Source organism: Neovison vison, chromosome 12 (assembly GCF_020171115.1).
Source record: "Neovison vison isolate M4711 chromosome 12, ASM_NN_V1, whole genome shotgun sequence".
NCBI classification, from domain to species: domain Eukaryota; kingdom Metazoa; phylum Chordata; class Mammalia; order Carnivora; family Mustelidae; genus Neogale; species Neogale vison.
The window spans coordinates 74,904,091-74,917,004 of NC_058102.1; the positions used below are offsets into that span (position 1 = coordinate 74,904,091).

The window sequence follows — 12,914 nt, forward strand, 5'->3', positions numbered from 1 at the left end:
ATGGATCTAAATTATTCAATATCATGTATGAATGAAAAATTTTTGTGTTTTCTGGCTATTTAGCATAATTGGCAAATATCTTGAAGTATTTGTTAGTTGAATCATCACATTTACAATGTGAAGCAGCTCTTTTCTATTTTGACCTCTTGATTCTTCATTTTAAAAGGTCTCTCTTCAATGTATTCTATGACTTATGCATGTTTCTGACGAACCCCATCACTTCTCTCGTTTGGAAAGGTCAATAGAAAGTCAACGCAAATGACATAAACTTGGGTTGGATTTTTTTATATAAAAAAACTATAAATGTAAATGTTTTGTATATTAAAGCTGGTTCACCTGCTTCTTTCTTATACAGTGATAGAATTTATGAAGCTATCTATACTGGAGATTACTGTCTTTTATTTTTTTTTTATTTTAAAGATTTTATTTATTTATTTGACAGAGAGAGATCACAAGTAGCCAGAGAGGCAGGCAGAGAGAGAGGTGGAAGCAGGCTCCCTGCCGAGCAGAGAGCCCAATGCGGGACTCGATCCCAGGACCCTGAGATCATGACCCGAGCCGAAGGCAGCGGCTTAACCCACTGAGCCACCCAGGTGCCCCGATTACTGTCTTTTAATGGAAAGCTTAAAGGGTCTTTTTAAGTAAAAAAAAGTAAAATCCACAAAATGATCTATATAGAGTAAATATAAATATTACAAATAGAGTAAGTCATGCAACTTTTATAGAGACTGATTCTGTGGCTAACTTGACCATAGCCTTAGAGATTATAGTGTTTTTGTTGTTGTTTTTGGTTCACAAACTTTATTCTACAGCAAAATCATTGCCAAACACTCTCTGTATTGATGTTCAGACTGGGAAACAAAACAAAACAAAACAAAAACAGCTTTGAAATAGATAACAAAAACAAAAATCAAATGCATTAACCATCCAACAATGGACTTATTTCTCTTAACAATTTTTCATTCATTTCTATATTGTACCTCGTTACACATTAAATCATTTTTAAGGGAAGAAAAATATGAAATTGAATAATTGAAATCCACCACCCTGTATAGTAAATAAAGATTCTGTGCACAGCAGATGTAAATCACAACAAAATTTCTGAAGAAAATGACCTATTTTTAACCCTTTCATAAGATCAGGCATAGTTTGCTCTTTGGAAAGGGTTCTCATGACCCCGGTGAGCTCATTAGATATTACTGGAGTTGAAAACATTTCCATATAAATACTATCTGTATCTCTAGATCTGTCAACAGCAAGTCATTTCCAGTGTTTGAGTGTAGATAAAAATATAATTATTCTGATGAATACCTCCTTGTAGGACTGTATTTAAGTCATTTCAAGTATAAGGAAGTCTATCTTTTCTCATAAACACCTACTATTGTTTCAGTCACCATTTCTAGTATTCAAAATGTTTGCATTCAATAAATCCCTAAACCTTACCTTAACGCTTAATTTAGCTCTGTCTTTTTAAGTTTCTAAAGCATGATATTTTCATGCCATCAAATTCGACATTGGTTACCCACTTCCCTGATAAATAGGGTGAAAACAAAAACACCTTTTTACTTTGATGAGAAAACACTTGAACTGAATATTAATTTACTGCCACTGTTCAAATACACATCTTTTTGGTTAACTGTTAATGGTGAATGATAGGTATTACCAATGCATCTTTTATTAAATTACCATTTACTCTAACTAACATAAAATTGAGTAAATATAGTAAAAGTCTTTTAATGAAATAGAAAATTCTTACCTTAAAGAGCATCACTAAGTAATACATTGGAAACAGAATTTTGATTAATCAGCTGTTTCCTATGTAAGATATAAACTCACTATTTTCTTTTAAAGAATGAGTCTTAGTAGGTTCAGATGAATCATCTCCTGAGCCATGTAACTGAGGAACTCTTAAAATTCTGTGTCATGAGTTTTTTAAAGCAGTATTAGAGGATTTATTTTCCACTAAAAGTTGAAGGTACAAAGGAGATTTCGATTTTGCCTTCATAATCTTTATTTCCATGTGCTTTAAAGTCTGTGTTTGTGTAGATTTTCACTTTAAATTATTCTACTTTTCATGCTTTTGCATCATCTCTTACTAGCAGCAATACTTTTAGCCTAAAAGCTACAGAAGTTTAGATCAATTAAAGTATATCAGGACAGCCAGAGCTACTTCAAGAACAAGTTGTGAAGAAAACAGATCTCCACATTTTCTTTAGATTTAGTAGAGGTTGAAAGACTTTAACTCCTTATCAACAATATTTTATTGTTGTTGTTGTTGTTTTGTTTCAGTTATCAAGTAATTAAATTGCCTGGTAATAATCAAAACTAAGGTGGCAAGAAATAATCAGATGGAACTGCATTCCATGAAAATATATCTACTTAGATAACATCAAGTACTATTTTAAAGAGGTATAGAAATGACTGTGTGTTCAAAGTTGAGATTTTGTGTACCTTTATTGTTAATGCTTTTGGCTCTTTTGAGAATTCATTCTGAACTAAGTTATATTCTGTTTTATGAATAGCAAAAGTTGAGAAAGGAATGAAAGTTTGGCTTTTTCATTTTTAAAGCAATTAATTTTTAAGTTAAAGTCTTATGAGATTGACAGCTCTTTATTGAGTCTGCAAAATTTTAAAATAATAAACATTATAGGAGAATAAACACAGGTGGAAATGATAATTAAATATCACAATCAAATAGATTCAAATTTATTTGCTTTTATCTAAAACCTGAGTCAGTATTGATCAGTAGTGATCTCCCTGCAGTAACTAGAACACACATACACACTCCTCAAAACTGCATAATAAAGTGGATGCTTGGCTTTGCATTCCCATCTCTAGTTCCCTGGCATAGTCCTAAAGATATTTTTTATTGAACTGTGCCTGTATTAATATCGTGAGATTTTACATGTGAAACAAAGTACCAGAAACAGGGCTAGCCTAACAAAGAAAATTAAAACCGTCAAGAAACTTATTATTAAGAAACCACTGTTAAAAAAAAAAAAAAAAGCATCTGTTCAGATTTTTCTGAGAAAATTGTACACTCCTCAAACATTAGTGTACTCTTCATTATTCAATTACCTCATTCCCCTGATTACTTAGCGAATCAGGTAAAATACACAAATAAATAAAAAGCCCAAAAAGAACATTAGTATTGTTACATAATGAATCAACACTTGCTCCTTTTCCCTAGACTTCAGTTTGACCAGTCCCTGAATAGTCCCTGAAATTAGGTGTTCATTATGTGAAATTAAAAACATTCCATCTTCAGTCACACACAGGAGGATAAAATAGGTTTGCATGGATGTGTCTGTGTAGCGTGAGGGTGTGTTGTATTGAAAATGGTAGTCTCCATGAAATACATGTCTATGTACATGAACTGTCCTCTGAAATGAACACACTTTATGGAGGAGGATACACCTCCCTCATGCATCAAATGAGATAGTTGTGGTTGTTCTCCTTAATCTCTCTCACAGGGTTAACAAATATTGGGCATGATGTTTATTCTAAGCCCTAGGAAACAGTTTTTAAAAATTACCTTAAAAACATATTTGTATTTTAATCCATAATCCCCACAGTAAAGTCTCCTGTTTGGCTGGTTGGTTGTGTTTTTTCATCACAAACATTGGCTTTTTCTCCATAGGAGGCAAAGAAAATCAAGAGCTTCTAAGAATGCATACAAAGTCCTTAAAATATGTTTTCAGATGAAAATAATTATTATGCTTGGGAAATATAGTTGCTAATTAATAGCAAACTGCAGCGATATCTACTAATAAAATATCTGTTTGCAAAAATGTCATTTCATTAAGAGTATAATTTGTCTTCCCATTTGACAATTTTTATTTCCTAGTAAAACAATGAATTCCAAAATGGAAGTGTCATCTTCCATCATTCTGTCATTCTGTCTATAGCAAATGGTTCTTTTAGGCTTCATAAGGTAAACAGATGTTTCAAACAGGTTCCTTCTATTATTTTCTATCAGCTAATGCTAGCTAGAAATACTTGTTTTTATTAGGATGATAAAGATATTCTTGAAAAATTTTATGGAATTGTGTTTGCTTTTAAAATATTAATGTGTAAAATATTTACATGTTAATTAACAGTAATGCAATCATATGACAGATGCCACAAACAAAATTTCACAGGTCTTAAAATTTTTTTAATATTTAGAAATAAGATATTTTACTAAAATCAAAATTTTATAACTGCTGATAAAATTTTCTCATTCTGATGACTATGTTTTTATAGTGTAAGTACAGATTTTCTTGTTTTGTTTTTTTTTTGGTTCTTTTAACCTCTTATCTAGGGATAATCTTGAAATATGCACTATCCACAGTATATATCTCAAAAATAAAATGGGGTCATTCAATATGGATATCTTCTGATAGGGCCCAGAAGTGAGACAATAAAAAGCTGACCTGATTTAAATGAAAGTCCTGTCATGTAAAAACATTTGCATAGTTTTTACAACTCCTGGCCTGATCCTTGATCCTTTCATAAAAGGACTATGGGTCTGGGCCTTTAGAAATATTTTTATTTTTATTAAATGTGGAAGTTATGTTATTTATGGTATATTTATATAGTTTTCTGAAAAATAAGTCATCCCGTCTTTAGGAAATACCCAATTCTAATGACTAGGTCCTGATTGGGTTTTAAGGTCACCATTACTATTTACAATCTAGTTGACAATGAGCACAGGCATTTATTGTACCTTTGGTGTCTGTTAGTATGTTCTATCAGAAATACAGGATCTACGTGATAGTTTCATGTCACAAAATATATATGTCACAGTACTCGAGAACCTTACAAACACTTAAAAAATGAACAGTTTCTGATTCTATTCATTAGGAATACTAATGCTACATAAGTATCAGTTAAATAGTTCAACAGATGTTTGAACTAATGTAACATTAAGACAGTATATAATGGTAGCCCAAATGGTTCAACCTCCATTTTCCAGCTACTAAATATTACTTCTTAAATTTAATTCAAAATTGTTCTTTAAATTATAGCATTGTTTATATGTTTTAAAGAATGATCTTGAGAGACAGTTTTGTGAGTTTAGCAGAGCCAAACCTCACTAAGGATGTAATTTGCTGAGAATGAAAGAGTATATTATCAGATAAGTAACATGAATTTGATTGTGCAAGGATTTAATTCTGTGTAAGTGAAGTTCAGAACTTCCATTAAAGTTTATACGGAACCATCTACACAACTAAAGATTAACACTGTTGTAACAAAATCCAAAACCATACATACGTGACATGTGCTACTTGATACAATAGCAGCATAAACTATATTTAATTTAGGTAAGTACAGATTTCTTTTAAAAGAATGTATCTCTTTACTTATGCAAAGAATTGCAACTTATGAAAACACTCTTTGTGCTAATAGGCATATGACATGAAGAATAAAATGCCTTATGCAAATAAGGAGTATTTGTATTCAAGTAAAATATATCAAGATGTCCAAAGTTAATGAACAGCCAAAAAAAGTAAATGAAAAATCATACGTCAAGTTTGTTCATTATCAAGATACATTTTAAGTGAGGAAATCAAACCTTCCACTCTTTTTCTGATCTGATGAGTACAGGGTCCTTGTTCCTTATTATAATGGTCTTTACTCTGGAGGCATTATGGTGTGGAAGGTGGTTTGGGAGATGGACAGGATCCTTGACTATCAAAACTGGTTGCTCGGCCAGGTAACTGAAAGACAGTAATTTCATAATGCATAATCTAGTGCAAAAAATAATACAGTGGGTAGTTGCTGCTACCTTTTAATAGTGCATATTCATCCATGAGATGCTAGTCTCTGAAGAGAAGATAGACCGAATTCCCCTTGTCCCCTAGAACTCACCTTCTCGGGCAACATGATGGGGCACAGACATCTCATGGAGATGTAGGCAGAGTATGATACACAATGGCATGCAGAGCAACACGGTACACACAACTATTCATGACTACAGACTCATTTCACATTTATAATAGGCTTTTAGTTCTTACTGTCAAATAAGATGGTTTGTGGTAGCGGGGGTGACTGCTAGGTAAGAGCAAGAAGGCTCAATGCATAAGAGACTGCATTGTACTTGTTCTAAGGGGAGAGATGATTTTTATAGGGGCAACTAATGAGACCAGAGGAACTGACTCTGGATAATGAGAGCCATGAGTGTTGAAGAATAATTTCTCATGGCCCTTAAATACTACATGTATTTAAAAAGTTCAATTACAATAGGATAAACTTTTGACTAGGTAGAAGTAACCCAATTTTCTAAATAACGCTTTAGTCTCTGCCCCACCAACTTACCCAGTTTTCAAATAATTGTTTCTTTCTCATTTTAATCCCTTCTCTGGCAATAAAACATATAATTATACACTCACCACTTTCCCAAAATGCAAAATCCAGCCAGTTCTTAGGTCTCTAGTCCATATGTTCTGTTTGACCAATGAAAGTAGGTGCAGGAGTTGGAAAAAAGGAGCTACTTGCTGGAGAAAGTACATTTACATAGTCTTTTAGTCCCATTTGTCCTCTGATACTCAGCTGCTAGAAAAATATCTGGGATCTTCTTCTGATGCCCATATTGTAGCGTGTTCTTCCTGTATATCCTACAATGACTGAAAAGTGTTCACATGTCCTGAGACACAAACACATGCCTATTCCAGAGCTTCCCTTCACCAAATAAATGCATAGCTGCTTATGAAACTGTCATAAGTAATTATAATATACCTTGTACCAGCCCCGTCTTTTCATTAATGAAACGTTCTTGCTCACATTGTTTCTTTTCTCCTTACATAATTCCTGTGAAGTCTGTAGGGGCATGCTTTTCTATTTTCATTAAATATGGAGAAATGCAGCTGTAGACAGAACAAGTGATCTGCTCAGGATTAGACAGCCAGAGGAGTAAGGATTAGATCCCACATCACTTTTCAGTGTGGTTCTCTGCCCAGCAAACTTTACACTCATGTCTAGAATCTTAGAATTAATATTCGCTTTTCCAACTTTAAATGAAAGTAAGTTAAGAAGCAGGAAAAGGATAGTGATTGTATAATGAGAAATAGCATATACTTTATACTTTAAGCAATACACACTGTTGACATGAAACCCCGCTTCCCAAGATTTGCTGAATACACTTGTTTGTACTTCTGATGCACTCTAGGGGAAAGTGCTGTGTGAATGTGAATTTATGTTTGTGTTTGTGTGTCTTCTTTGATTTACATTAAATGAAGTGTGATAAAGATTCGGGACATTAATATCTATGAGCAGATCTCTTATCCATAAAACAGCTTGCCTCTGTTGCCCGAGCATGCAGTGTTCATACAGTGTTCATCAAAATTTCCCTATAATGTCCTGGGTAACACAGCCAAGGTCACTTTTGCGGCTAAGCGGAAGAGAACCTGGGCCCACTGACATTTAGTTAATTACACTGTGCTGCCTCTCCCATTTAAGCCATTGCTTAATGCCAGAACAAGAAGCAGAACATGAACAGATAGCAGTGTATTCTTCACTTCCTATGTGGCTATCATAGCTATGCTTTTAATCAAATTGCAGGAATCTCATCATCTACCGCACATCCTTTCGTCAACCTGCATTACCTCTCAGTCAGGTCACATAAAAGACTTACTTTGTGATGCCTCAAGAGTCTCATTCCATCTAGCAACACTTGGTGTATCAAGTAGACTGACAACTAACTTAAAGGCTAAAAATCCTGACAAACTGGTATTGATACTTCTGATTAATACAACTATTAATTGTAGTTGTAATCAGAGGTAACATTATGTCAAACGCTGTGCTAAGCACTTAAAATTTGGCATTTTATTTAGTTTTACTCTTTGAGTTTGCTACTGTTACACACCAACAGCAGAAGTGTAGAGAGGTTAAGGAACTTGCCCAAAGTTCTCCAATATGTAGTCACACAGCAGAGCCATGGTTTGAACTCAGGTAATCTGATGTCTCAATATTTTAAAAATCTGTGAACACTTTTACTTACTGCCTTGCGTATTGAGAGATATACCTGTCCCTTCCATAGAGGAGTTATATTAGGGATATAATTATATTTAGGGATTCTAGGGAAGTTTAGGTGAGGTGGCTGTTTTCACAAACGAGAAGCAACAAAATTCAGTTTCCAGGTGGTAAAAGATTTACTTGATTGCTCTATCAATCACTGATAGAAGTTTTCAGGCTATGTAAAGAAAACGACAGACTTGCAGTTTTTATGAGCTTATTGTCCAAAGGAATATCAAACCCAGAAAATTTAGTAGTTTCTAAAATCCTATAAGGCACACAGAACTTTGAATATTGGATGAAAGATTATACGGGATGGAAGTAAGAGCAAGGTATAAAAAAAATAGGTGAATATATAAAATGACAGACGCATGGTAGCAGATAAATAATGCTTAAGCTGAAGAGATAAAAAAGAGAGTAGATGCCAGGGAACCACAGCATACCTCCAGCAAGGGGTGCCAGTGTGTTATTGGTTTTCGATGATAGGCCAGCATTTCATTCCAGTGGTCTCGCCCAAGACCTTCAGCATCCAGTCCTGTTCTACACACTCCTATGACTTCATTGTGTCCTACCCTATGATGTGGAGAATATCACACTTTCATTCCAACATTCAAAAATAAACGGAGTTTTGCATATCTTAGCAGCATTTTAAACATACAATTTAAACACCAGATTTTATGATAGGTTCTAAATGATTCTGGAGATTAAATTACTTTAGGTCAAATCAAAAATCTTAAGTAAAAGCAAGCAACAGCAGCAACACAATTCTCTGTTTTATAAAGACAACAGTGGCTTCTGTTTCTAAAAACAACAACAACAACAAAAACAAACAAACAAACAAACAAAAAACCAAAGCCAAAACCAAAACCAAAAATCTTAAGGAAACAAAATTTCCTACACAGGATTGGCATTCAAATATGGATTTGTAAAAGGAGCACACACAAACCATTTTGGTTCTCTGTAACTTGAGCACATTTTACAATAAAATAGAATGACAAATACCGGCTGAGTCTTACCTATATTGTTGAATTTCCTTTTTAGAAGCAGTACTATGAACTTGAAGTGCTATAAATCAGATCTTGTTTTTTTCCACAAGGCTTCATGTTTTATAACGATGCTTTGATTTCTTACCAAGAGCTCAGTACCCACGTTCTTGCATAAATGACCATATTTAATTGATTCTACATGGTAATCAGCATGTGTCACTGCTTGTACGACAATTAAACAGGGCAGGGCTATCTTCAGCACTATGAATTTGATTTACTACTGCAGAGTACCGGAGCGTAGTGCACAACATTCCTATTTTCTACTCCTGTTTTCACAGCAACAAGTCAAAATAACAGTGATACTTAATATTTTTGAGAGCTTATTATGAGCCATACACTTATAAGTAATGTAGATGTTCTGAGTCACTTAATTCTCACACAATGATCGTGAGTATCATTATCATCATCTCATTTTATGGAAAAAGAAACTAAATACCCAGAAGTTAAGGGACCCGGTAGTACACAGTAAGAGGTAGAGGCAGGATCTGAATCCAGACAGTTGACTCAAGTGTGCACATGCTAAGTTGCTTCTCAAGAGTAGAATGTAATTTAAAGATATTTCCATAGGGTTCTTTTTTTTTTAATTTAATTTTTATTTTTATTATTTATTTATTTTTAAATTTTTAAAATAAACATACAATGTATTTTTAGCCCCAGGGGTGCAGGTCTGTGAATCGCCAGGTTAACACACTTCACAGCGCTCACCACAGCACACCCCCCCCGCTCAATGTCCATAATATAGGGTTCTTTTGATAGATATCTCTAAGGAGACTTTCGAGATGATCTTAGGACATTTCTTTATTTTCTTCTTGTCATTGATGTAGATTTAAATGTTTACTATTATGTTTCTTCCATATGAAGTTTCCCAAACAAGCATATTTTTAGGAATAATTTTTTAATCTTTCTCTTCTATATATTGTCAAGATCTATTTCCCTAAAATTGTCCGCATGACTAATACTTTGTTTTATCTACCTGCAATCACTATGAAAAGCAACAGGAATAATTTTTTTGGAAAGTAGAACAGAGGTTTCAGATGAAAACTCTGCGACAATTTTTGAGTTTTTTGACTAATTGAAGACTTTTCTCTCTCTAAATAGTGACAGCTTTTTTTCCCCCTAAAGTGTGATATAAACTAATTGCAAATAGATGGTATAAATCATTTTACTTTTTAGTGCTTCATTTTCTAACTCCGAGCCAGAGGATAGCATATTAATTTCTCTAGCTTATAGGGTCCTGTTACTACTATTTTCATGATACTATAAAATGGAGCACTCCTTTTGAGTGCATTTGAACAAAATAAACATAGCAGGACACTGTCTATATGCTAATTTTATAGGTTAAACATGTAGTATTCCTTTCCAAAAGGTTTATAAATATGAAAAGCAAAACAATATGAAGAAGTATATAGCAAGGGCCAAATTAGAGATATGAACCTTTAGTGGGACGTGAGTTCAGAGGAAGAAGAGCTTGGGATGCTGAGAAAGAACAGAAGGGGTGACTTGAGCAGGGCTGTGAAGACGGGGTGGAATGAGATACACAGAGCAGGATAACATTTCAGACAAACCAAGTGTATGAGAGCAAAGCTGGAGCTGAAGCAGGAAGAAAGACAGAGCTGCACTTGGGAGTTTGTAATTTCTTTTATGAAAGAATTGACTTAAAATCTGAGCTGAAAGAATAACGTACAAAGCACATTTTAAGATTGATATGAAGGCATCAAGGCTGTGTCCCTATGGCCATTATTCACCTTCCACTCTTAATACTCACTGTTAATGGCTCTGTATTAGGCTAATGTTTTACAAATGGGAAAAGTGAATCCCAAGGAGATTACAAAAACTTGCTCTTTCACACAGCCAGTTAATGATAGAGCTAGGATAAGAATTAGGATATGCATATTCCAGCCTACTTGGGAAAACAGACTCCATTGATTGTAATTTCTTTTTTTTTTTTCTTTAAAGATTTTATGTATTTATTTGACAGAGAGAAATCACAAGTAGATGGAGAGGCAGGCAGAGAGAGAGAGAGAGAAGCAGGCTCCCTGCTGAGCAGAGAGCCCGATGCGGGACTCGATCTCAGGACCCTGAGATCATGACCTGAGCCAAAGGCAGCGGCTTAACCCACTGAGCCACCCAGGCGCCCCTGATTATAATTTCTGTTGTTACTGTAAAGAGACGTCATAATCGTGCTTTCTGTAATGGATTCCGTATGACTTCCGCACCACTCTTTCCCCAGCTTCAGGTGTCCTGTCCTTCAGCTTAAGAATGGCTTCTTATGGAAAAGAAAAAAATAAATAGTATAACATGGGAAAAATGAATTTTGAATGAATGATTTTTTCCTCTTCCATTTCAAATTGAAACTGTTGAGCAGTAAATAACCTGGAAAGTTGAATTTGCTCTGCATATGCCTCTTCAGTGAGTGAGAAATACGTGTACGTACCTATCGTAATCCATGACCGCGATGGAGAGGCTGACCTGGTCCACATTCTCTGGAGGGATATCAAAAATAATGGCCTCATTGTACACAGGGTTTAGAGTATTTTTCTTTGTAGTTGTTTTCCTCTTTTTTAGTCTTCGGCCCTCACACATCAGAGACACTTTGACATAAGGATCTAAGGATGGTAAGGTAATTTCATTAAAACAAAGGTAGTAGTACAAAGTATAAATAAAACTGTAGTTAACTGTTACTAAATAAGAAAAATGACATATTAAGTCTTTTAGTATTATCAGTTTTAAATTGAAATGACTTATTTAGAGGCAATAGACTAACACTTTCTTTTCAGTGTAAGAATTTATCTTGAATGAGCCAAAAAATCATTAACTTTATCTGTTTTTAATACAACAGAGAAAACCTACTAATTTATCAAGAGCCAGTCCAGAACTATAATATGTCTTCTAGTCACAGCTATTTGAGGACACATTTTGTTAAAAGTGATTTCTAGGGCACCTGGGTGGCTCAGTCATTAACCATCTGCATTCGGCTCAGGTCATGATTCCAGGGTTCTGGGATCTAGCCTGGCATGAGCTACCATTCAGTGGGAAGCCTGCTTCTCCCTCCCCCACTCTCCCTGCTTGTGCTCCCTCTCTTTATGTCTCTCTCTGTCAAATAGGTAAATAAAATCTTAAAAAAAGAATAAGTGATTTCTAGGGAATATAATCCTAACAAATAAGTATAATTGCCTTAATTATATTATAAATTTATAATTATAATTTATAATTATAAATTATAATTATAAAATATAAATTTGTAATTATAAATTATAATATATAATTATAAATTATAATTGTAAAAGTTAATTTCCTTCAAAATGATTTAGGATAAGACTACTAAAATTTGTGAAAGAGTAACATTGTATCTAGTCGTGTGTGTGTGTGTGTGTGTGTGTGTGTGTGTAAGCACAATGAGTAGAAGAATTTTCCTCAGTTGTGGGAAAGGTACTAAAATAAGAAGTTTCATTTTAGTGTCATAGTGTTGGTATTTGATAAGGGGCTCACGCAGAAGAAATAAGTGATCACTACAAATATATTAAATACATTGTGTTTAATTGTATACAATAGTATACAATAAAAAAGGTGATATTTAGTTTAAAGATGTTCTCAAGGAAGGTTCTTGAGATGAATTGTCTAAATGATGCCGACTTAAAAGGGAAAAAAATAGTGGGGGTATATTTTTATGGGCCAAATGGGTCAGATAAATGTTAACAAGTTCTGCCCCTAGTTGACTGATCTCTGATTTTACTTCTCCCACCTTGAGTAGGAAAACTGTTACAGTATTACAGAAAATTATGCAGTATGATATGAAAGTTGAAAAAAAGTTAAAAGCCTTACTTTTGTACCTTTTTACAAGAAGGAGGCTTTGAGAAGGGGTGTTGGCACTGG

General features: G+C 34.1%; 1 protein-coding gene across 2 annotated transcripts in view; it reads right to left on the reverse strand.

The window, feature by feature from the left end:
- Window positions 1-4,997: 4,997 nt before the first annotated feature.
- The window catches only part of SYT10 (synaptotagmin 10), a 67,279-nt gene continuing 59,362 nt past the window's right edge, over window positions 4,998-12,914 (reverse strand). Inside the window, exons 5-7 of one of the 2 annotated variants that reach the window (XM_044227978.1) lie at window positions 11,476-11,647; window positions 8,439-8,568; window positions 4,998-5,702 (exon numbers count right to left, since the gene is read on the reverse strand). In XM_044227978.1, coding sequence (XP_044083913.1) covers window positions 5,631-5,702; window positions 8,439-8,568; window positions 11,476-11,647 — 374 coding nt within the window. In that variant the 3' untranslated portion in view covers window positions 4,998-5,630. Of the gene's footprint in view, window positions 5,703-6,571; window positions 6,609-8,438; window positions 8,569-11,475; window positions 11,648-12,914 lie in introns of those variants that run through there. The other variant, XM_044227977.1, reaches the window with a different exon arrangement.